At 47.5% G+C, this 27,102-nt stretch overlaps 1 protein-coding gene across 1 annotated transcript in view; it reads right to left on the bottom strand.

Annotated features, from left to right (window-relative positions):
• The window catches only part of UBQLN1 (ubiquilin 1), a 512,801-nt gene that overhangs the window by 379,857 nt on the left and 105,842 nt on the right, over nt 1-27,102 (bottom strand). Inside the window, exon 2 of the mRNA XM_085633159.1 lies at nt 25,314-25,465. Within this exon, the coding sequence (XP_085489285.1) occupies nt 25,314-25,465 (152 nt within the window). The remainder of the gene's footprint in view (nt 1-25,313; nt 25,466-27,102) is intronic.

Below are 27,102 nucleotides of genomic sequence, written 5' to 3'. Positions count from 1 at the left end.
AAACAGCGTCGGGAGCCCAATGTTATTCTATGGAGATCTGTCTCTACAAAAAGAGGCTGCCGTCTCTGGCTAAGAGGCTGATTGGACCAAACCAACAGGGAGGCTCAGGCCTCACAATGCTCAGGGACACCTTTTTTCCTCTACTCCGTGGCCCAAGGGCAATGGGTGCAGAGGTGTCCTTAGGCGTCGGGTTTCTCCTTACCAGACCAGTAGAGGGAGCCTGCATGCAGAGGCTGCAGGCGACGCCAGAGGGTCCACAAGGGGTTAGAACATGATCAACTCGTGCTCTGGAGGACTGAGGGACCTTAATGACACCGCTGGCCTACTTCAATTTGGGCTTGGTGCAAGAGGTGCAATGGTGGCTTCATGTGGCAGGTTCTGGTGGTTCCAGAGGCCTAGGAGTCCCTTCTTTTGGTGTTGCTGCGAGATGCATTAAACAGTTCCACTCTACCACCGGAGGTCTTGGTTCTTCATCAAAGGCAGGCAGTCCTCCCAAGTTTATAGAGTCAACAGCTGCAGAACGAGTCGGACGGATGCAGTTTTTAACAAGGGATGCAAACAAGCCGGCTTGGGCTGCTACCAGGGCAGCTGATTCTGCTCTTCTCACTGTTTTTGTGGCTCATTGGTGTCCTCTCTCAACTTAAGTCATCAGGATCTGTTTCTCTTCTGCCAGGGACTCCCCTAAATACTGAATTTAGGGGTGATAGGAAAGTGTAGAGTAGTAGTCAATGGGCTGACCCCTTCTGTCACTACGCCCCCGATATGACCACTTCCTGTAGGACGTGGGCATAACCCTGTCCCAAAATTCCTAAGTATACCACCACAAAGATGGCTACACCTGAAAAATTGTCTCCACCTTAGTGTAGCCCAACTTAGGGGTGGTACTAGCCTGGAGGTGGCATGCTTACTTGACTAGCTAACTGTTCCGCCTGTCTAGGTGCCAAGGGGGTCCTGAACAAAGGGAGGGCGGCTTCCTCTCCTGTGAGGGAAGCCAGACTCATTCCACAGGCGGCAGTTCTTTGAAGCTTGCCGGCCTGGGTTGGCTAATCAGAAGGTCATTCTGTGGGAGAGGGTGTTACATCCTCTTACCAGACAGGTTTTTCATCTGGGTCTCCTGAGAGCAGAGGTTCTCACCCTAGGAGGTCAGAACAGTGTCTCGGGTAGCAGGCTGGCAAAAACCAGTCAGGGAGCACACCAGAGGCCCCTCCGGAGGGCCACCCAAGTTGTCGGAGCCGTGCGGGGATCAGGCCTCTGAACCGGTCCGTTTAGAGGCAACTGGCCTGTCTCCGGCCACCCACACTTGTCAAGTGAACTTCTGTTGCACCCCAGAGAAGGGTACGGTGAGTAGCGGTTGCCAAGTCGGACATTCTGACTAGCCTGCCTCAGTGAGGTCCCAGAGCTGTATCGGTCCAAATGCACGGGCAGTTCGCCTAGTCTCTTCTGGTGTATGAGAAACACCTACTGTTTCTCATATTTAGTCCCCCTGAGTGGCCTGAAGGGCTGCCAGACTGCTGTGCATGCCTGATTACTGGCCGTGGTTCTGAGCCGCTGAATCAACATGGCCTTTTCTCTACTCCCACTGCACAGCCCTCAGGCCCACGATCCACCTCTGGGCCTATTTGGGCTCTTTGGAGACCCGAGCAGCTCTCTGATGTGAGGTGCCCCTGACTTCCTGGAAGAGTGGGCCCTAGCGGTGGACTGCAGAGACTCACTGGATCCCCTACTCGGCCACTACCCCGGGTTCCAGCAGACAGTGGAGCCTACTCGTCAGAGTGGGCCGCAGGCCATTCAGAGACCTCCTGTCTGCCTGGCTGGCCGTGGCGGAAGCCTTAGGGTCTGTTGGAGTTCTGCTAACCCTCCTGCCTACCTACTGCCTGTCTGAGCTGTGGCACCGGTGTTGTTGTGGAGTGTTACTGAGGCCCCTTAGAGCTTGAGACTTGCTGGGCCTGAGTGAGGCCTCCCGTAACGGGATCTTACGTTGGGACTGGCTGTGCAAAAGAGGCGAGGAATGTGGACGGGGGAGGTGGGGCGGCCTTTGGGTATTATTCGCCCCCCTGCAGCGCATGTATCCACAAGGACAGACCCTCTGCCTGTATGTTTAGTGCATGGCGCCCTGCAGGAGCACCTGAGACTATTAGGAAGGGCACTCACCATTTTCTCCTTCCTTATTCCCTCTTACATGGCATTGATGTGCACGCTGAGCTCTGTTTCTCTCCAGCAGACGCCCTGTGAACTCAGACCCGGTTGTGTACAGGCTTGGAGGGGCTCCTTGGCTGTGGACTACTACACCTCTTGGGCTTTTGCGTTGGGGCAGGGGCAGAGTCGTGTCACCGGCCTGTAACGGTCCATGTACTTCTGCTATCCACCCCTCCTGGCCACCACAGCTACATAGAACTGAGCAACAGGGGATGGTTGTTGGTGAGGTGGTTGTGGGACCAGTAAGAGACCAATGCATCGGGGGATCTGAGCTGTCTCCCCCTCGCTACTGAATCTGGGATCTTGCATGTAGTGGAGCGCATTTCCTGGCGGTGTGGCGGCACTCGCCTTGGTCACACGCAGGGCTTCACTTCTCGGCCTGACACTCACCACATTCCCCAGGGAGGCCTACTCAGGCCCTGGCTGCTCGTGCTGTCGCAGACTGTGCTAAGCGGGCTGGGACCCCATCTTATTTGCTTCACCAACAACACATTGGATATGGGGGAAGCAAGACTGCGAAGGCCCATCCATTCCAGCCCCACATCAACCAGTTTACCACTCCAGCTGGGGCAACAGAGGGACGCATAGGACAAAAACATCCCAGCGGAGGGTGATCTTGATAAAATATTGCAGGCCATCCACTCCTCGCAGGCAGAAGTCAAAACAAAATAGGGGAGATGAGCTTGGATGTGGCACTTCACTGCTAAGATCTCAGGAGTGCAACCAGCCACATCACCGTGGTAGAAGGACGTCTTTTAACAGTGGAAGAGGAGGTCGCTGATCTCAATACCAAGGTTGCTTGCCTTCTCATTCGTACGAATGAGCTTCACCACCGGGCTGAGAAGATAATAATTCAAGAATAACTTGCATTTTATGGGCTTTCTGGAAGAGGCAAAGCATACACGGCCATCCATATTCCTGGAGGAGTGGTTTAAATCTTGGATTTTGCCGTAGTAGGTGCAATGTGCGGACTGCATCCCTCTAACCTGGCTCTACCTCTTCAGCACCACCTCCACTGCAACAGTCGGACCTTCCCCGGAGGCTGAGGGATACCTTCACGCTTCGCCCTGCGTGGAAGAGATACTGAGCTGTACACCTTCTCCCATCCAATAAGCGTCAGGATCGTGTCCTGGGTCCCTGGATACGAAGTTGACACCACGCAGCCGTGGAACTGCTCATGCCCTTGAGGATGACAGACAGTATGTGTGCTGCATGTACAGGCTCGCAACTCATTCTTGTTCAGGGAATCATTTCCTCATGTAACTCACACTTGCTCGAACTGCAGTGGACACTGAACAGGCTTTATCAGACTCTCTAAAGGGGTCCGCCAAACCTATCAATGTTGAACTGGTTCTAAGCTGGGGACGACATTTTGGTGCGATGGAGGCTTCGGGGGGGGGGGGTTGAAAGTATGGGGTGGGGGAGGTAGTTGTCTTATCACAGTGTCTCTGTGGTTTTGTTATGCTAACTGTCCCCTGATTTCATTTAGGTTACCACACACTCCTAGCACCACCCACTTCCATGTGGTCGCACTGCATCCAGCTGTACACGCCCTACACCTGCTGTTAGGTCCCCTTCGTGCAACCGGCGTACCCTTTGGCCCTGTACTCCAACCATTTCCAACCTTCCTATGCGTCCATCTGTGTTGCTGTCATGGAATGTAAACAGTCTGCTGGACCAGATCAATCGCTCGGCAGTTGTGCGATATCTTCCTTTTGTTTTAATGTTGCAAGAAACATTCTGACTGGGGACCAACTGTCAGTTTCTGGCCCGATACGGGTTCGTCAGTGTCTATCATGCAGGCTATACACAAGGGAGGCGATCGTACTGCGCCGTACATTTCCCCTGGTGGTTTTCCAGACTTGGGCAGATCCTTACCAGGAACACGATCCCTTACGCCCCGTTGCTACCACTTCTGGGAATGCCCAGGGGCAAAGCGAGTATCACCAGTAGAGCACTGACTTGCTGGCATGAGGCGGACCTGCATACGCTGGGTGACCTTTACTCAGAGGGTGCTCTAATACCTTCTGAGACTTTAGCAGACTACTGCACTTTGCCCACAGGTCAATTCTTACTGCACAATTCCATATCACACATGCTCACTGCGTCATGGGGAGATATTAACACAGAACCAGAGACACATCTTTTACTGCAATATCTGCATGTTATGGGTCACACATTGTCCACTGGTTAGCAGAGGCACTCCTCACGCACACCATGCAACGTCTGACGTCTCTCTGCACCAAATGGAAGACAGACAGAGGCAGTTCATGGGAGGATCACAAATGGGCCAAGATGTTAGCCACTCCTACATACATACCACGGAATTCCAGATTTAGGCTCATACAGACATATATCGTGTACAGAGCATATCTCTCCCCAGATAAAATTAACAAATTTTCATCTGAATACCGCAGCATGCCCCCACTGCCTGCAGGTGAATGCAGACTTTCTGCACATGCTGTGGTCCTGCTCCTCCTTAAGTGCTTACTGGAGAGAGGTCAGTGAGGTGCTTGCAAGCTGCACTGACAGAACGTTGCCACAGACATGGGAGGTGTGCCTGCTGGGTTCCTACCCCAAGCCAAAAAAACAGATTCACGACTAAGTTTCTTGATCTGGGCTTTATTGTAGCTAAAATATTAATCAGAAAGGGATAGAAGAATGTCGACCCCCCTGTGGCAGCTAGCTGGAGAAATTCACTTTTAGTGTGGGCACGAGCGGAAAGCACATCACTGCATAGGGAGGCAATAGCCGGGCTACGTAAATACCCTATCACCCAGCTGTGGGACACCATACTTGCTGACCTGTCACGAACAGATGGAGTAGAGGGGAACAGCTCTACACAAGAGGCTAGTGGGCAGGATCCAGCAGCGAGACCCCGGGTAAGTGGCTCCCCTGATATGCAAGGCGATGAGATCAGGGACGATGAGGGTGGTCATGTCTAGGGAATATATGAGTCAGGGAAGGGGAGACAAACATTTACTTTTCCAAATCTCAGGGGGACAGAATGATATATACGCAAAGAGATGTCTGGGTTGGTGACGCACCTCCTTTATTAGGTCTCGCGACCTGCGTTGCACTGCGCAGCAGTGCTCGTGAGACCTTTAGTAGGTGAAAAACGGGGAAATCAAGCTGATCTAGGAATCGCACGCGCGTTTTCTTTTCAGCTCCCCCATTGGCCTTTGCGTGCATCTTATTCTAAAAGACTGCACGTAATTGGCCCGAGCATAGCTCCTCCCATGGCCTATTGGTGTCTATTACGCGCGCAAAGCGCATAATAGACACCTAGAGGCCGTGGGAGGAGCTATGATCGTGCCCAGACACAGGCGTGACGCCCGAGCCACTTGCTTTTCTTTAATTTTGGTATAAACGCAGCACCCGTGCTTTACTTTTAATGTTATAAGTAAAGCGCGGGTGCCGCGATAATACCAAAAGTAAAGGAATAGAAAAAAACACCTATTTCTTTACTTTTGGTATAATCGCAGCACCCGCGCTTTACTTATAACTCAAACTTTTAGTAATGAGAGACCTATTGCATTGCAAGTCTATTTTGGTCGTGGCGCGACGTTCTGACGGCAGGATTTTTCTTTTCGTTTGTTTTTGTAATAGTGAAAAATTGTATCCGATTTTGTTTCAATTTATCACTGAACGGAATGGCCAGGTGTAATAATGGATGTGTACAGCTATTTGTACCTGCCAGATTACCCAAGGATGGAAATATGGACAGTTGAAGAATATGTACCGTATTGCGATGAAATTTATTAACAGTGTCATGCTGTATAATCCTGTGGTTTACTGTAAGAGGCAAATGTTCAAATAATAACAGCTGTACCTTTTATTTTATTGTAATTGAAACGGCTATTCCTTCCACATCCCATCCCAGCCCTTTACCTTGCCTTCTCCCTATCTCCTCCCCTAAATGTAATTTGTATGTTTGACAAAATGCAAATAAAGATATTAAAAATGAATAAATAAATGGGTATGACAGAAGGACGCCCTATCAACATTCTCTGCCTTTATGCACCCCTACATCATTTTACTCTTTTTTGGCTCCCTCGAGCCCTCCCTCCCCCTCCTCCTCTCAAGATCAGATCCCACTTGCTCAATGCCTAGCATCTTCAAGATACACAGTATACTCAGGAATTGTAATGTGAAATGTTCTACTTCACTACTAATACAGGGTCGATGGTACTCTTTGATCGGCCTGTAAAGCTACTGTCCGTGGATATGCCAAGACTCTTAAGAGCCAAGGAACTCGCACGGCACCATCATATCTCACAACCTGAGGCGCAGGCCCTTCGCCTGCAGAGGCAGGTCCTCGATCGCCAGCACAAGACTGATGGCAGGGAACAGGCTCTGGTCCGGGAAGAGGTTAAAACTCACTCACTTGAGATGGGGAGGCAAATTTAGTGCTCTTCCACTGCTCACATGTACGGATGGGTAGGGACAAAAATAACATATTACTTTACTGATTGGTATCTCTGCCCCTGGCCGGTGAAAGTATTCCTGAGGTGGTGGAAAATTACATTGCTCCTCCCTCGGCTAATGCCAAAGTGTTCTCTACATTATACAAGGCGGTCCAACGTCCAGATGCGAGCAGGCCCTCCCTCTACTTGATGAGCTACCACTGCCCAGTCTTTCTGCCGTGAAGCAACACAAATTAGCTCATCCCTTCACACTTGAGGAGGCCGGTGATGCGATTTTGGTGATGGCATACGATAAGACAACAAACCCAGATGGCTTCCCTTCTTAATTTTATGCCAAGTATAAAGATATCTTCGCCCCTCAGTTAATGAATCTCTACAATGAGGCGGCCTGAAGGGGCTCCTTTCCGAGGGACCTTGACTAAGCCACCATTGTGTTAATCCCAAAGACGCCATAATTGTCCATCTCCTGTGCCGACTGCCGACCAATCTCCCTCATCAACGGAAAAATAAAAATCTTGGCAACCATACTGGCTGCCCAGTTGCTACGCACAATTTGGTCTTAAGTTCACCTGGAGCAATGCGGCTTTATGCCCGGACAGAATACTATACACTGCTTAAGATGCCTTCATGTGGCTCTAGCCCATCATTCTTTTGTGGCTCCACTGGTTTTCCTCCTCAGACTTTGAGAAGGCATTTGACGCGGTGGACTGGAGCTACTTGGCTCGAGTGTTGGAGGTGGCCGGGTTCGGACCTTGCTTTCACGGCCTTGTTTGGGGATTTTACTCCAATTCATCGGCCCTTGTACAGATCAATGGGGTGTTTTCAGATGAATTTTCTATCTGTCGCAGGACCAGACAAAGGTGCCCCACTATCTCCCCTGCTTTTTGAGTTGGCTATAGATACCCTAGTTAGGCTCATATGCTGCAATTCTGGGAATGGGAGTCGGGTCACGAAGATCGCATCGTCCTCTACACCGATGACATTCTGCTGTACCTATCGAACCCGGCAGACACGGGAGCTTGAGGTCTCCGGCTTCAACAACTTTTTGTGCAAAGCCTCCATCTTGGCCATTAATACGGCCAAATCGGTCCCCACTGCCATTGGCACCCAATATGCACTGTATTGTTTGGCAAACAACCATTCAAATCGGTCGCCTCAGCTTTCAGTACTTGGGTATCCAGGTGGATCTCATCCCTGAATTGACATGGTCCCTTAACATTATCCCCCCCCATACCCACAAGATTATAGCTGACCTTAAGAAATGGCAGACTCTGCCGTTGACTGTCATAGGGAAAATCGTCCTTTATAAAATTATGGTTGTTGCCACAGTTCCTGTACCTTCATTAAAACTTTCCTCAACATTACGCTAGTCACTGGTTAATGGAGATGGCCTCCGTAGCCATTTCTTTTCTCTGGCATGGTATTAGGGCCCATCTGGCCTTCCCTTTTGGTCAGCAAGTTCCCTACAAAGGGGGTCTAGGTATGGTTAATCTATACTTGTAGTATCTGGACTGACACCTCTTGGTGGCTAACGACTGGCTCGCTAGGAGTTGGTTGGACCCGGCCAACAGACGAGAGCTCGCCATACTTGGCTTCTCATGTATTATGGAGCTGCTCTATGGTGCTGTCATACCTAGCAAAATGACAGAAGTGACCCACCTACTGTTTACCAGGTGAAGAGCGGCTCAGAAACATACAGGGTGGTGGAAGAACCTCCCTCAGCACACCCCCCTGTGGCATAACACTTGATTGTGGGAGGTGGCGGCATTGGAGGGACTTGCTTGCTGGGATGCCATCGGTATAACACTCCTGGGTGTTGTCTGGACGGGTACACATATGGCCTCTTTTCACAAACTCCAACAGTCTATGCACTATTCAAGACACGGTTCAACAAGTTTCTGCAGCTGCCACAATGCCTTACGTACACACATCCCTCCTGATACATCCCTCCTGGAAAGCAGCCCCATGGAAACTAAAGTCATGATGGGAGCCTGATATAGGGAGTGTATCTCAGCTTTATTGTACCATGGTCCTTAACGCTCCTGGGACATTGGACACCCTAAGATCCCAATGGGAGGCATGGATAGGGCCTCTGGTGGATGAGTATTAGTGCAATCCACTGATAGCTCCTAGAGTTCTCACAATTTCTTCCAGGTTTCACTTGGTGCACTGTGCCTACCTTACCTCTGACAGGTTGTTCTGTGCAGGCCTCATGGCCAATCCTACAGGTTATCGCTGTTTCCACACAATAGCAGATTTCTTTCATGTGGTATGGTCTTGCCCTATTATAAAACGTAATTGGGAGGCAGTAGTGGCAGAGCTTTCGGATGTGTTGGGCCTGAAATTAGAACTATCCCCATTATTGATCCTCTTGGGAGTGGACGAAGGCATAGAGGGCTCCCTGGCTGACAGGCCTTTATTGGGCACTGCCCGTGTGGTGGCTAAAAAGGACATTGCTGCGCAGTGGAAAATCCTTCAATCACAGACGCTGGTGTTGTGGCGTCAGGGGGGTGGACTGGTGAGCGCAACAACAAACAAGCATCGAAAATGCAATAGGTCTTGTATAGCAAAGCAAATGGCTTTAACTTAATGAAAGGCGAGACCTATTGCATTTGTAATGCTAGTTTGTCATGTGTTTGGTGTTATTTGTATTTATACATGTATTGTGGTTTTTTGGTGTATTAGTGTTTTTTATATATGTATTTATACAATTTGTAAAGAACGGAACACGTTGGCTGATGTCTGACTGCATGTTTTACGATAAAGAATAAAAGCAACTTAACCAGCTATTCTCTGTCTAACCTCTGCCCCTCAGCCGATCTCTTTTTCCGAAACTAGCGCTGGTGACGCCCCGTTGCTGGGGCAGCCATGCGCTTTTACAAATACTCTAACATAACATAACAAAAGATGTGTGCTCTTTAAAGCGCCCAGCTTCCTCTTGAAGCCAGAGAGGAGCTTTATCTAATAGATGAAATCATCTGCTTTGCTGACACTTTGACTGGGCAGAAGAAGGGCTGTGCAGGTTCCCATGCGCCTCCACACACGTGGTTCTCTTCAGGGCTTTAAGTGGGTATCATCGGGTCTGAGCACAGGCATTTTTTTTTTTTAAGGGGCCTCGAAACTGATCTCTATCGGGCTCTCTTTTGTGCCCTGGCACAGGAGGTTCGTTTTTTTCCGGACTGCAGTGACAAAGGCACATCGGTGTGCGCTACTCACACTGCTCACTTCTCAAAAGTGGAGAAGATACGGCATGACATCATGCCAGGTGAACGTTGTAGGGAAGGGGAATCCCTTAAAGAGAGTCTTTTTCTCTTTGGATTTCCCTTCTCTTTTTCAAACACAGGAGCAGCAACATTGTCTCACATCTGGATGCAATGAAAGAAACAGCAAAATAAAAGTCGGTGGCACACTATGCTAATCACAGATTTTTCGCCTATGTGTTTTTAAACCACGCCCTTAATTACACTGGCCACGCCCCTTGAGACCCCCCAGTTATTTCATCCCACTTAAAGCCCTGCTTGTCTTCATGGCGCAGAGCAACAGTGCACGGTGCTCCTGGATGATGATATGGTGCACAGGGTGGCGAATCCCGCCCTTCTTTCTGCCCTAGTGATTTAAACACCTGCTGGGTCGTGGCCTGTGCTGGTTTGGTCATGGCTTATTTTGCTCTTTTCAGTTATTATCATTTCATGCTATCCGTGTTTCTTGGTGACCCTGGTGGCCAGAGACTGCAGTGGTTATAAATTAATAATTTATCACTGCCTCCTAGGCTTTGTAATGAGTGAGGGAGTCTGACGTAAGCACAGTGCTGACATTTGTGCAACAGGACAATGTGTTTTTGTGTACAGGGTGGTGAAAATCGGGTGTGTGGCTCTGAGAAACTTTTGCTCGGCACGTACCAGTGCCTCGCGGTTTTATTCCGGAGGGGTTTTCAAGCACTTGACTTGCGCAGGCCGCTAAATGCGCCCCTCACTGGCAGCGCGACGCATCGCTGCAGAAGCCCCGGAGTACCAAGTGGTCGGGGCAGTTTCGCCCTCCCCCACTGTCTCTGTCGTAGGGGGGTGGGGGTGGCTTGGGAGCAAGGAAGCGGGAGCAGGGCTCACACCGATTTTTGAGCCCCCTCAGTCGATAAACTGGCAGCAGGCCAGAGTCCCTCTGTCACTCGGAATCCAAGGTGGGCGAGCCAACAGAATTAGAGGGAGAGCCGAGCCAACGGCCTGGCTCGGATCAGGAGGGAGGCAGGCAGTTATGGGCTCGAGCTGAATCACAGCCAGGGTTCAGGCTCGAGTCTGGTTCGAGCTAAGTGGCTAACACTCAGAAAGAAGACCTCCAGGGGGCGGGGGGAAGAGACCAGAGCCCCTGACGGAATCCAAACTCTAGAAGCAGCGTAAAGAGACACTCCCACACCCCCAGAAGGAGGACCGGACCCTCAGTCACGGAGAGGAGGCCTAAGCCCCTCTGTAACACAGGGACAGAGGTAGGAGGTCAGAACTCCTTTCTGGCAGAGAACAAAATGGGCACTGTGCTAATGATGGGGGCATTACAACATACGAAATGGTTATTGTTCGCAGGGGGTCATTATTTTGTGTTAATCAGTTTTGCACAGAAATTCCATGGGCTGTGTAGTAATGCGATTCTGGGGCATGTGGAATGGTCGAGGGACACGGATGTGGGTGTGAGTGGGGGGGGAGGCAGACAATGGCGGAACCCAGTCCCAGAGGCACAGATGAGGACCGTCCTTTGAACCCTCCGAGGATTGTGCATCACCTCTTACCCCTCTATCAGGCAAGTGGGGTGGGCTGAGGAGCAGGCTGTGCCGTCCAATCCATGCCAATGTGGACAGTGGCAGAAGTGTGGCTGGCAGCGCTGTGTAACTCGGCACTATTAAAGCGCCAAGAGGCACGCAGCCGGACGCACAGAGCTTTGGCCTCCCTCCATTCTACTCTGCTCAGGTGGCAGCAAGGGCGTGTCGGTGTGAATGTGAGGTACGTTCGGAGCCTGTGCGCACAGCATGGGTTGGTTACACGTCCCCCAGCAGACCCGCCCCCTCTAGTGCCCGGTCTGATGCCCCCAAGGCACTCTCTCTTCCCCCTATTGAAGGACAGACTTGTAATGCGAGTGCAGTGGGCGCGCTGGAAAGTGATCTGTAAATCGTGCTTCGAGTAGAGTAAACAGAGGGGGGGAGCAGAGCCAGACCCGTTCTAGCTTGGCTCTAAGAGCCTGAACACGAGCCGAACCCAGCCAAGCCATCAACATATTCGACATGTAAAAAGTGCAATAAATACCGTGTGAAACACAGGATAACGGTTTTACAAACAAGTTCCACGCCGTGCGTTTGTAGGTAACTCCGGCAAGCTGCATACGCGAAGCAGCAACTTAGTTGCCACAATAGAAAGCTTGGCACAAGATGACGTCGGACTGTCCACTGTTTTGTCCGTACAAACGCGTGCATGTAGTTAGGTTTGGATGAATGGCGAGAGCAGCCATCTTTGTCCATCTGTACGCGTGCATGTAAAGTTTTCGAAGAATCAATCGCAAAAGGCACTCGCATGGCAAGAGCAGCGCTTCGCTGCTAATGCCAGGCGAGACCTAAAAACAGTGTATGAGGCCAGTGGATGCCCTGCTATGCATGCAAAGATTTGGAGTAAATGGCTTGGGGACTCTGTGCCAATCTGCTCCGAAATGTACCATTGTAGAGCTTTTTCCCCTTTTGTATTCTAAACTGGATGACGAGATGAGTTTACTGCTATTTGTACATGTCATGGGGTGGGGCACCTTGCGGACTGCAAAAGACACACAATTGATGGACGGAATGCAGAACAAATCAAAACATTCACCCCCAGTCAAGAGATCTGGGTTAAATCCATCATTCTTTTGCTCACCATGCCACCCAAGTTTAGACCTGGCCATATGCAAATCAGTCTTGACCCTGTGCCTCATGGGAACAGTCCAGCCCGAACTGCCAAGCCAGGTCCTCCCTAGCTATCCTGGCTGAGGAGGGGTGAAACACCGAAACCGGTCCTAGGATGCTGGTTTCCAGTCCAGGGAGGACCTGGCTTGGCAGTTCGGGCTGGACTGTTCCCATGAGGCACAGGATCAAGACTGATTTGCATATGGCTGGGTTAAACTGGAACGGCATGGTGAGCAAAAAAACTATGGATTTAGGCCCAGATCTCTGCACTGGGGTGAATGTATGACATTGTTCTGCACTCTGTCCATCCACTGTTTTTTTGCATTTGGCACCTTGCAGACTGGCCATGTGACTTGTTACTTTCATAAAACAATAAAAGTGTGTTTCTCAAAAATAAAGACCTTAGAAATAGACTGAAAAACAAAGGTTACAGGGATGTTATAGTTAGGAAATAGAATTAAAAAACCTAACGAATTCCCTGAAGAAAACCAATGTTATACGTTATAGTTAGGAAATAGAATAAAAAAACTTAAATAAACACTGAAAAAACAAAGGTTGCAGGGGCATTAAAGTTAGGCTCAGATTTCACACGTACAAAACCAGAGAATTCAGCAGTTATAGTTACCTGAGCTAACTACAGCTTACACCTCCACAATGCACTAAGTATGACCTCAAATATTCCATTATTCATGATTGTCAGTGAAATCAGTGATGACATAATCCACAGAACCACTCACTCACCCACACAACTACTCACAGACCCATATAACTACTCCCACACTCACTTTTACACCCATACAACCACTCACACTGCCACCCATACAGCTACTCATACCCTCATTTTTTCTCCTATACTGCCATTGACAGAGCCGCTCACTCGCCCATACACCCACTCACTAAAACAGCCACTCACACACCCAGTCATACACACATAGAAACTCACACCCAAACCACTCAGACACTGAGTCACTCACCCATACAGCTACTCACAGACCCACTCACCCATACATATACTCACACCCCACTCACATACTTACTCATAGATACTAACACATGTACTCACTCACCCACAGTCACCAAGACAAGCACATACTCACCCATACAGCCTCTCTTACAAGCATTTACTCCCCAATTCAGCCTCCCGCACACCCACTCACCCTTATACCGCTCATGAATCTACTCTCACTCATGTAGCCACTCGGTCACTAACTCAACTATACAGCCACTCATACAGCCACTCACCCATACGGCGACTCACACACACACACACACACTCAGTCACCTATACAGTCTTTCACATACCCACTCACTCAGTCATACACCACTTAAACACCCATTCACTCATCTACACAGCCACACACACAGCCACTTACTCACCCATGCAGCTACACACATACCCACTCATTCGCCTATGCAGCTAGGCACACACACACACACACACACAGACATACATCACCACTCACACATAGATACCCACAGTTACACAGACACCCACACAATTTATGTTTAAAAATGGAATCACTCAGTAGGAGTACAACATTATTCAAATTTAAATTATGTGGTACCTTATTATTTATGTTCAACACTCAAACATATAGAAAACACTCAGAATCACTAGATGATGTCATCAGTGATGTAATATGTGAGGTCATAAGCAGTGCACTGCGGGGGAGTGACTTATGGTTAGCTCAGGTGCTGAATTTTACCGGATATATATATATATATATATATATATATATATATATATATATATATATATATATATATATATATATATATATATATATATATATATATATATATATATATATATATATATATATATATATATATATATATATATTACCTACTGGCGGTCGCCAGTAGGTAGTTATAGTTAGGACCCTGTTTCCATAGGAAATCCGCAACATTCTATTTGGAATAACTTTGGCGCCGGTCGACGAATCCTCGCGAAATTTTCAAAACTAATGGGGCGCTACGCTCCGCTCCTACCCTGAAAGTCTCGGGGGGATTCGTCAAGCGGGGGCTGAGAAAAAAGGGGGGTCCCAAAACGCGTTTTCCCCATGCATTTTTCCATAGGACCTTTAGACACAGCTACAGCCATAACAGCTGAACAGAATTACTTGCAATTTGGCAGAGAGGTAGTCCTCAGGTCAAGGAAGTGCCTTTTGTTGGTCTGGTGTAAATCTGTTAAGTAGTTCCTGAGAAAATAGCATTTAAATCAATATATATATCTGTAAGCGCGCTCCGAGCGCGCACCGTAAGCTTACCGTACGCGTACGGTGCCGTGCGCGATTCTGATTGGCTGTTAGATCTTAGTAAACATTCGAATCGGTCGAAACCAGGAAGTGTCGGCCGCCATTTTCTCTCTCGCACTCTGAGGGGGGGATGAAAAACAAAGTTGGATATCATTAAAAGGGGGCAGGCTAGACAGCTCCTAACCACCTAGCCTTGGTTATGGTGTGCCAGAAGGCCATCCAAGGCCAAAAAATAAAAAAATATTTTTTTTGAAAAAACGCCGAATACGCTTACCGTACGCGTACGGTAAAAAATAAATTAAAAAAAAGAAAATCCATAATATCCCCCCCCCCCCCCCCGTGTGCAAAAGGTGCCCGCAGGTCACCTTATGTGCATGGCATATTACTTTTTGTGAACATTTCATAGAAAACATTTCACAACGAAGCGCACAATATGTCCTCCGTGTGCGGACGGTGCGCGAAGGGCATCGTGCGTACATGGCCCATCCAGCGTAACGTGGGCACTCGGTGCGCGTAGCGCACCGCGTGCCCACCGTGCGTGCACGGCACTAACTGCGTTAAGTGGGCGCGTGGGAAAAACGGGGGGCCCAAAACACATTTTACACATTAATTTTTGCATAGGAATTTTAGACACAGCTACAGCTCAAACAGCTGAACAGATTTACACCAAATTTGGAAAAAAGCTAAATCTTGGTCCAGAAAGAGTGCTTTTGTGTTTTGGTGTAAATCCATTCAGCAGTTTGAGAAATTAAGACTAAACAACTTTGCATACATCATGCGCCAAGGATCCGTGGAGCCGACAGATGATAAGCAGAGATCTGATTATCGATCAGGAGGTGGTGGTAGCGATCTTGGGACTAAGTCCTGGGGCCAAAAACATGCTTTTGTTCTTTTGCTGTGAATTTGCAAAACATGTGTGGTACCCTTCCCTTTTTTTGTTGCATTTATCCTAGTAGATGGAGTCCCCGGGGTCTAATGAGGCTTGTGGAGGAGGGCCCCATCGGCCCCTCTCCTATTTTAATTGAAGTTCGCCCCAGGGAATGGGTCCCAAGGGTCTAATTACAATGGGGGGTGGGGGTAGACACGATGCCCGATGCACTTTTTGAATGGACCTCACTCCCGGGGATGTGGTCACAGGGACATATTATGGCCCGGGGAGGGGCAGCACGTTTCACTCCACTTGATATATATGATTTGGCACTGGGGGTGGTGTTCACAGGGCCCGAACGCTACCTTTACACCATGCATGCCAAAGGCTGTGTGCAGTGTGGGGTTTGAACCCACTGGCAGAGGGATGTTTGGGGGGGGTTGGGTGCTTTCGGGTGGGTTGGAAACAGGGCCTAGCCAACCGTCTGCTACGCACGTCCTAAGGCTGTGCGCAGTGTAGGATTGGCTACTTGTGGGGGAAGGGTTGGCCACAGAGCCTAGCCACGGGCCAGGCCCTGTGGGTAAAGCTCTCGCCATGCACCACCAAATACGTGCACAGCTTGGGGTTGGTTGCAGGTGGGTGGGTGGGTTGGACACAGGCTGTGGCCAAGCCCCCCACTGCGCACAGACGAGGAATTGAGCAGCATGGGGTTGGCTGACTGCAATGGGGTTGGCCAAGGACCAGGCCCTGTGGCTTACCCCCTCCCCTCTTCCACCGCGCAGAGATAAAGGCAGTGTGAGGATGGCTGCCTCCGGTGGGTTTGGCCATCAGTCGTGCACAGCCTGCGGCTGGATGGCTGCGGGGGTGGCTTTACATATGGTAATAATATATTACTTTCCATTAAAAAAAATAGAAATCTAATGGAAAAAAACAACGCTTAAAGTAACGTTACAGTTAGGGGAAAGGTTCAGTAACAACATAACATTTTAAACTCTAAAACCACCGAAATTCACCAGTAATAGATATAGTTATCTCAAGTAACTATACCTTGTGCCCTCAGGTAACTGGAACTCACTCACTCGTCATGCACTGCTAACTACCCTACATATTACATCACTCATGACATCTTCTATGACACGTTTGATAAGATCACTGCAACATTTGGAATTTAATTTAATTGTGGGTTTATATAGCGCTAGAATCGACTCCCGGAGGAGTATCTCCGCGCTTCGACCGCTGGGGAACCCGTCCTGGCTCACCCTGAGAGATGGTCCCTAATGGGTATCTCTAAGGTGCGACCAAGCATCCCCGGCGGTCTGGGGGGGCCGTTGTGAAGATGAGGCAAGCTACTGCCCAGAGTTGCCGAGTGTGGTCCCTGACTGGAGTAGGCACCGAGGCGAGAATTATCGAGCCCGCTGACCCTGGTCCACGACCAGGGTCTGACATTATTAATTAGAAAACTGTGCCTGGAGGGGGGTCAAGTTATAGTTACTTTAGGGCAAGAGTTTTAATTTTATTCAGTTACGATACACCAGACGATAGAATGTACAAAACACCAGGAGATACAATGTCTAACCAAATCATGTTCCAAAGTATAACAAACTTCCAATACCTAGCGCTTAAGAGTTATAAAAACGGTTTTAGTTTGTATTTGACCACAGAAGGTGCTAGCACCATCAGTTTTTGTCAATCTTCATTTTAAGTGAACTATTTACTAATGTGCCAAGTAAAATCCTTGCCTTTTAACAAAATAAACAATGACTGTCTGATCAGATTAAGCCTTGACTGATTTGCCTTATAAACCTGCAATAGCCAAGTATCTAAAGGGAGTAAGTTGGCTGGACAAATGGAGTGCAACAGTGATAATCAACAATACCCACACAGGATACAGACCAGTATCAACTGCCCCATTACTCGAAGAACAAGGCTTAGCATGTTAGGAAGGGAGATGGACAAGCCTATTACCAACAGCCGAACATCTCTTCTACCTTTCTAGCAATCACACTATAACATTGAAGGTGGGAATAGAAATGTCATAATGAAAGAATCACATCAGTGGTTATAAAACAAATACTGATTGTGACATAAACCAAAATGTGTCACCCAAGCAAACTGTGTGGGAGTACATTTTAAGTCATGTTGCAATAGCATTATCCATTATGTTCTCACAGTCACACACGTTTCTCGAAACATTAATAACTGAATACTGTAAAAGCCAGAAACATATGGAGAAGGCCAGTTATTCACATAAGCCAAAGATATGCTTATAACTATTTTACCCAAACAAAGGATTTGCACGTGCTTTTTGGACTTTAGTATGCGTTCAGAGACTTTTTTTAATAGTTTGGTACAGTCTCAAAATATTTATTGGAAAAGGTAGAGGAAAGAGGTGCTACGAAGATTGCAAATCAAATACAACTAGCCCAAGATCATTTAATGAGAAGGCATGAGCTCCAAGTATGTGAAGCCCCTTAACAGATGAAAGCAAATTAGATGAAAGAAATTTATTTAAAGAGGTGATGAACAGTCCAACTTTACAATGAAGGTCATAAAAAGATAGGAACAAAATGAGTAAGGCGTTTACATTGGAAAATATGGAAAGAAAGGAAGGGTATTGTGGAGACAGGCAAATAAAGTCTCTCAAATTTCCCAGCATATTGTGAACTAACTTACACATAGCAGCTGGAGTGACAGTGTTTTGATAAACACAAAATGTCTCAAATGCAAATAGTTATCTGAAAACTGTAAGATAGAATAGTTAGATAATATTGCAGGAGGTGGTGAAGGCTGCTGTATTGTTATTGAATGGCAAAGCTCCTGGAGAAGACACAGGGAATGATATAAAATATTTGACAATAACTGGCTCTGAAAGCTGGCAACAAATTAAGAAAAGAGTTGAACCCGAGACACTTATGAAGGGGAAGAACTAAATTACATAAGCTTTTTGACGAAACCTTGTTGCATATGGTAACACTATGCCCAACAATGATGAAGGAACGGAAAATAATTTTAAAACCTATTTTTAAAGAAATGGGACTTAGGACTTGTAGATCGGCATTAATATTTTGCTTAAGTGGTGTCAACGTTTATATTATACACCAATTTGTAAAATTTATGCTTATAGTAGAAAAGAAATTATGTAAGGTTGACACCCAAAGTATATGTTAAATTTGTTAAGACTGAATTGTCGATGTTGCTGTTTTTAAGGTGATGATGAATTATTTTTATGGCACTTTCTAATTGTTTGCTTTTATAGTACTATTTTAAGATAATGTACTAATTGTTTGTTTTTAGAGTACTATTCTTAGATAATGTTCCATCTATAAGGTTTATTATTCTTATCGAATGGCACACGTGCACTTTATCCCTGAAAATGTTGACGTTCTGTAAACTATTTTAAAAATGAAATAATAACTCTGAATTATCCTGAACTGGAAAAAGTGAATTGATTGTGGTCAATTTTATGTATTGTAGTCTGGAATGTTCAATTAGGTAAAGTGTTTGGTTTGTATTTATTTTTGTCCTTTTTGTAATGGTTTTAATTAATCAACAAATAAAATCAAAATCAATACATAAGTTTTTTAGGATCTGTAGTTCTCATCCTGTACAAATATTAAACACCGATTAAGTGTCTAATGAAGGTCCTAGCTTGATATCTAGCATACAAGATTCAAGAATTGGCAGCTCCAGTTCAAAGGGGAATCACCTATGGTAGATATTTATTGAAGTTGGAAATAATTTCAGAAAACAAACTTTCAATTGTCATTATTTTGTGGATTGCTGAAATGCTTTTTGAGCTGAAGCCTTTTTTTACTGGTGCTTGAAAAAATAGAACCTCAATTCCATTTCACCAAGATAACTACCGCAATGAATCAATGACACCAAAAGTGTCACACACATGCTTTTGTTTTCACTTTTCATTGAATCTCCTCATATTGTGGTCCAAAGCAGCAGAGGAGATAATAGTAGCCGCCTAAATGCCGATGATGGGAGGAACTAGTTTTCATGCCAAGGAAGAAAAAAGGGCAGAGAACATAAGAACGCCTAAAATAATACTTTTTAGTTACAGGACGAAAACAGTAGTTATTTTATTAAATGCCAATCTGGAATATGTGCATTTTGAACTACAAATACCTAATAAAGGAGAAGCAAATGAATATCTTGCTTCGTATGCAATTAGCAAAAGGAGGGAGTTCATATGAGTTACGTTTTTATACTGCTTACTAAAAAAAGACAGGAGTTTAGTGAAATATATTATCGGAAACATAATGGTGGTGCTATCTCAAATTTTACTTCTGCGATTTAAAATTAGAAGCAATTTTTGCTCAACTTCTCCACATGATATCGAACTTTATGCAAAATAGCAATGCAGGATAGACAAGTTGGAAAAACATTATCAACCTTAAGCTAATGGGGAAATCCAACACTCCACTATCTCTGAAGAAAGTCTTAAGGAGGAAAATAAACCATGCTAGATGAAAAGCGTAAATTTTGTAGTGCATATAGCAGTAAAAGGTGATAAAAACGAATTCTCAATAACATCACGGGAATTTGGAGTGGCATTAAGACAGACTTTTTTATTCCTACCATTTTCTGAAAAAAAGGATTTCCTCAAAGTGCTTAATTAGCGTTTGTGCAAACTTTCAATACATCAGGTTATTTTAAGCTTTTAAATGGGATGTCATTACCTGAAGCTATAAACCAACTCTGGAAAGGGAAGAAAGAACCTGAAAGTACGAGCAATAGATAAAGAGCCGAAGCATCACTCCTTTCTCACACTGCATTTCTCTTGGACCCAACTTTGAGAATGCGATAGTACAGACTTGACAGTCTCTACCTAATTAACGTAGTATAATCCCTTTAGCTAAGTTAAAATGTAAAGAGACACTTGAGAGCATGCATTCTTGAATGGCCTGCTCTTACAACTTTCTGGCAGGTAGGCTTTTAAACAACGGGTAGAGCAATAGAGTATGATCAGTCCGTATATTCTGAAGTTGGAACGGCGTTGGTAAGCTTACACTGAGAAGATCAACAGAGGGATGACTACTTTTGGAATTTGCTTATTACAATAACTCGTGTTGTGTGATCTTTGATTAGACAGAACTGGCAAATGTGTATGGCCCCCCACCTATGACAGCTAGTATAATAAGATCTGGCGACTTTGGACTTGGAAAAAAACCTTTATGCACAAAATAGACTAAAAGATACATTTTTAGGAATCGGTTATCTTTTTCCTAATGCATTACAGATTTACGAACATTTTAAATTAACTGATTTTGATAAATAACTTTTTCACTTTAACCTAAAGTGGCACATTTACTCTAAAGACAAAATATTGCACGAAACTCTGGGTTGAAGTAATGCTCTTTGATGACTATCTTTGGTGTCCAAAAGTGGAATATCTTTTTTCTATCAGGAAATTACATACTTTATAATGTGGATTAAATTAAACAGTTTTTGAACGAGACATATGCAGTTGATCATCACTATATAATGTTTTACTAACACGCACCTTGCATCAAAAAATAAAATGATTGACAGTTATACCAACAGTACCTCATACAGAGTTGGCTATGCTGTGCATTCCTATTCAGGTGAAAGAGGCAAATGAACCACCAAATCGGTATCTAACTACAAATCCATGCCAATCTGCAACAATATTTTTTTTAAATGTTTTTTTAAACAAATTTTATTGTCAAATTGCACAGAAGACGCAGGGCTCTGTACCCCAGAGGCCACTGCCGTATCAGTTTATACATTTGCATGACAGCAACTGACCTTTTTGTAAAACAAAGCAACCAAAATATTTGACATTGAGTATCTGTTAGGATATCGGACCCTCCATCCCCAACTTACACCCCCCCCCCCCACCCCCCGAGTTGCGCAACGACCACGGAGACTAGTCCACCAGTTGATAATATAGGACTAAAGGAAATAATAAAACGAGAAACCAGAACAGAAGTAGGAAAGTGCCAGTCTTAGCACACACACACACACCCTAGGCTACCCCCACTCCCCACTCCCCACCCCCCGTACCAGGCCCAACCTCCCCGTCCCTACCCTCATCTGCTGCGATCGGAGGCTCCAGCCACAAGCCCCTATAGTCCGCCCACCGCTTCCATATTTTGTAGTGCTTACGCGGACATCCCCGGGCCACAAAGATTGGCTGTTCCAGCCCCATGCAGAAGTCAAGACCATCTTTCCAGGCGGCCACCGAGGGGGCCCGTGTATCCTTCCACCTCCTGGCTATATCACGTTTCGCCAATGTGAGACCCAGCTGCATAAGATACCGTTATAAACATTGCCCCCGATCCCTTCCATCACAAGCAGCAGGGCGAACTGTGGTGTGCGTGGGAGTGTCCACCCTAAAACCTCTGATAGGCAGGAGAATACCCCCTCCAGAAACGATCCAGTGATAAACATTGCCAAACCGTGTGCAGGAATGTGCCCTCCACCCCGCCACACCGGAGGTACTCCGGGGAGGCAATCAATCCCGCCCGCCACAGTCGAACCCTAGTAAAATAAACCCGGTGGAGGCACTTAATTTGAATGAGGCGTAGACGCATCGCTATGGCCGCTCCCCGGGGGGCAGCTAGGGCCTCCCTTCAGTCTTCTTCCTCCAGCGTACCCACACCCCCCGTAACTTCTCCAGCGTAGGAGCACTGTGATTGACCAGGGACTGATATATCCGCGAGATCTTCTTGGTCTCCAGATCCCCCATGAAAACCTTCGCCTCCAACGGCCTAAACTCGGGTAGAGAGTCATGGCCCTCCAGGCTGGGGGAAAGCGCATGGCGGAGCTGAAGGTACCGATAGAACTGGGACAGGGCATGCAAAATTCCACCTGTAGATCCCGGAAGGACTTAAGTGACCCAACCCGCACGACATCCCCAAGGGTGGAAATACCTATGGCACCCCATCCCCGAAAGCCCTGCAAGGCCGCTAGATCAGGCAGGCGTCCATTGTGCCACAGAGGAGTTTCTCTAGTTAGGGTATTCCACCACCCCATTCGTCTTAGTGACTGCCGCCAAATTTGGAAGACTACCTTTGTCACCGGTGGTAGCGTACCACGCAGCGTCGCTGAGTAGAGAATCGTGTGAAGAGTGTGAGGCCCCATAAGGTGTCGCTCCAATGCATAGGCCGGGTCCCCCCTGTCCCCATACCACCACTCGTTAAGAACCAACAGGTGCGAGGCCTGGTAGTACGATAGAATATCTGAGGCCGCCAGACCTCCACAGTAAGTGGAGAGAAAGCACGTACGCAACCCCAATGCACCCCCTCCCCCCCCCCCCCCAATGAACTGCCCCAGCACCGAATTCACCAGCCGGAACCATCTAGGCACGATCGGGTACGGGTGATTTTGTAGCTGGTATAGCAGGCGGGGGAGCGCAACCATTTTGAAGATTGCCGACCTGCCATAAATTGGTAAGGGCATGCGTGACCAGGCCTTAATTTCTGTACGAACGCACTCCCTGACCGGAGCCAAGTTCCGCTCCCAAGATATGGCCGGCACATCCAACAAGAATACACCCAGGTATTTGAGACCTCCCACCGCCACCTGTAGTGCGGGCGCACATGTATCCACTCTCACCCGAGCTCCCAAGACCCACAGCGTGGACTTACGGGGGTATATATATAGCCCGGTCGTCTCCCCGAATATTTGCATGATCTCCAGGATTCGTGGCCCGACCTATCCAACGCAGTTAGAAAAAAAAAAAGGACATCATCTGCATACAATGCGATCCTGTCAGATAGGCCCGGAGCCCACTCAAATCCCTTAAGCTGTGCGTCGATACGCACCCAGGCCGCCAATGGCTCCATGGCTAGGGCGAATAAATATGGCGACAGGGGGCACCCCCTGTGTGGTGCCACGTCGGATAGGGAAGCTGGCGAGACCGCTCCTGCCACACGCACCAACGCGGTCAGATTGGTATAAAGGAGCATGATATACAACAAAAAACAGGGGGCCAAAATTAAGTCTACGTAGGAGGGCGAACAGGTAGACTCAGCTCAGGGAATCAAATGCCCTGTCCATGTCCGCCAGTAGGAGTGCAGCCAGCTCCCCAGTCCGTCGGACCGCTGCCAGCGCTACGTGTGCCAGCCTTATGTTGTGCCGCGTCGCTCTCTGAGTCATTAACCCGGCCTGGTCTGGGTGTACCAAGGCCGAAATGTGGGGCAAGCGGCGGTTAGCCAGTGCTTTGGCCAAAACTTTGGCCCCCACATTAAGAAGAGAGGTGGGGTGGTGAGAGGCGTGCTGCTCCGGCGGCCTACCAGGCTTATGAAACACCACCACCTCTGCATGCCTCCAGTCCGGGGGGAGCCGACCAGCCTCCCTGGCCTCCTCCACCGCCACCCGATAATAAGAGGCCAACTGTAGGTTGTACCGGCGAAAGAACTCACTGGGGAACCCACTGGGTCCAGGCGCCTTGCCCGAATTGAGCTCTCCCAGGGCCTTACCCAGCTCCTCCTCTGATAGGGTAGCTCCAGTTGTTGAAGCGTCTCATCGGACAACGCTTTGGGCGGGAGGTCCGCAATGAACTTGTCGACCGTAGCCTCCGGCAAGCATTCCCGAGGGGCATAGAGATGCGCATAATAGGCGCGAAGCTCTCCGCTATGGCCTGAGGGTCTATTATCGGCACCCCACCCTCATCCAGCACACCCGGAAGGGCCTGGGGATGTAAAGCGCCCTGGCAAAGCCGATGTAACATCTTACTCGACTTGTCGCCCCATTGACAGATTCTGCTACGCGTTGCCAGCCAGACTGGACGGGCCTCGTCCATTAGGAGAGAGGCACAAGACTGCTGTGCCAGAAGTAGCTATCGCACCACCGGCCCATCACCCGCCTCCGGGCTCCGACGCTCAATCGCTTCTACTTCCGCGTCAGCCCGGACCAACTCATCCCGGCGCTTTCTACGGGCCGCCACGCACCATGCTATGTCCACCCCACGTAGAGTGGGTTTCAGTGCCTCCCAAAGTGTCACGGCACTGGAGACCGATCCCACATTGGCGATAAAGTAGTTCGCGATCGCCTCCCTCATGTGCCTCTCGTATTCGGCATTCTGCAAGTTCCATACTGAAAGGCGCCAACGGAAGGGTGCCTTCCCCTGCCCAGCTGCAGCTCAACGAACACAGGAGAGTGGTCCGATAACCCCGGAGGAAGGATCCCAGCGGACACTACAGTTGTTGCCATCGCACGAGGGACAAAAACATAGTCTATGCCAGAGAATGACTTATGGACCGCCGAGAGGTACGTAAACTCCCTCCTGTCACCATGTGTGTGTTGCCAGGTGTCAACCCAATCAAGGCTTGTAACCAGAGAGTGCAATTTCGTGGGATGATTGCCGTCCAGGCCCCACCAGCCCTGCTTCTGTCCCTGCCCATATCCACCACATCATTCCAATCCCCACCCACCACAGAGGCCACGTCTGGCATGTCAGCCCACAGGGAAAGTAGCCGCTCCACCAAAGACCACTGTAGGGGGGAGGCGTACACACAGCCCAACACAATAGGGTCCTCCCCAATCATTCCCTGGAGAAATAGGTACCACCCTGCGTATCCAGTCATTGTTGCGCATGCACATATGGGACTACAATATTCTTTTTAATGGAAGCATACTGCATGGACAGTTTGTTTTGTAAGTTTCTATTAACGCACCTGTTTTGTGTTTTGATGACGAGGTGAACTGTTAGTCCATCATGGATGCCATGCTGGCTTAAAGTGTCTTGATCTTTTAAAATTTTTCCAGCAAAAATAAGAACCAGCTGGTCTATGTGGGATTTGAAACGCTTAGAAATGTCTTCCTTGAACTGTAAAAGAAAACAAAAGACATATGATTATAATTTTTAAAAGCAGCCAGTAATGTTCTCAATTGGTACAGAAATTGCTTTCATTTAAACAATTAGATTTTAATCATTTTTGAATAATGCAACTAAGGTTAACTTCCACACAAACAGATGCTTCTTTTTCAAGTCTAACATGCCAACCAGGCTTGCATTCAAGCCTCTTTACTAATTAGGTCTCGCTGAGCCCAGCGCATGTGCTGGCTCGGAGAGACATTTTGTATGTGAGCTCTCAAAGTGCTGCTGGCTGGCCTAGCACTTGCGTTCACGCGACCGTGCCACGCGAACCGCTAGCCTTCAGCAGCACTTTGAAAACTCGTGCGTCATCGCGATCACTTTCAGAGCGATCGCGATGACGCAGGCTTTCAATGCTTGTTTTTTTTTTAGGATCGGCTTTTATGCGCAATGTGAAGTTTTTTTTAACATGCTTAAGCCACGCCCTTATTTATATAGGCCACGCCCTTTTTAGGGACTCTCCACTTTCTTCGTCCCACTTGAATGAAACCCTGACCTCAACACCTACAGTGAGAAAAGTGATAAGAACGTTCCTAGTGAATGCTGTAGCGCCTCTTCTACCTACTGCGCATGTGTGAGGGCTGCTAGGATTGTCTTCTAAATGTACACTGTTTGGCACATGCGGGCTACATAATGCTGAGACACTATTACTACCAAATCATCGTCATTGGTACGCACCAGCGTCTGGTCGTCGTTGTGTGCGTCCGATGTGTCGCCGATGAGGAGGGAGAGAAGGAATCGAAAGGAGCAGCAGCAATGAACGCCAACACGAGGAAAAGGCGAATATACCAACTCCCACAACCTGGGTGCTGGGCTTTTAAGGGAGTTCGGCCAATGACCCCGTTCCTCATTTAAATATATTTGGGCTGTTCCCTTTAGTTACGAATTAAAGGTTCACATTGATCCCCTTTTCTCATTTGCACACTTTGGGTTGTCTTTTAGACTAAATAAAAGCTCACTCGTATTTGATCTATTATTTTAACATATACTTGGTTATATTTTTTTAAGTAGGGATTAATTTGCCATTTCCCTCCCTCTCTTCATGTGCATATGAATATAGTAATTTCCCTTTATGAAAGTGACCTAATAACATCTCACTTAATTGGCATGTACTTATTAGATTTCGTGAACAAAAATTTCAACTCTGCCCCTCTTATTGGCATATGTTAGGGGCGCTAGTTAAAAAATGTGAGGGATAGTTAAGGGGTATCCCACCGACTTAGCACAAATCTGTTTTTCAGCACTATTTACGTATATTGATCGACACTTTACTAAACCGTTTGCCTCCGATTTCTACTTTCGTTTGCATACGTTTGGATAATTGGTAGGTGTGGGCCCTCTATAAGAAAGTGTGGCAAGTGGTTCTGTATTTAGAGTTAAAATCTTCCTGGCGTTTTAGTAGGGTTCACTCAACTTGGTAGCCGGCTCCTTTCATATTTTCACCACATCATTAGTGTCCTAATTGCATTCTACGGTGTCCTCGTTATTATTTATTTTTATTTGTAGCCTACGGCCATTTGGCCAGGTGCATATCTTTACCCAACTGTCTGAAGAGACTCCACGCCCTAATAAAAAGGGACACTTTGTAT

This window comes from Triturus cristatus, chromosome 2_1 (assembly GCF_964204655.1).
Source record: "Triturus cristatus chromosome 2_1, aTriCri1.1, whole genome shotgun sequence".
In the NCBI taxonomy this organism is placed as follows: domain Eukaryota; kingdom Metazoa; phylum Chordata; class Amphibia; order Caudata; family Salamandridae; genus Triturus; species Triturus cristatus.
The sequence above is the reverse complement of the archived record's forward strand: the minus strand, read 5'-3'. Positions and strand labels throughout refer to the sequence as shown.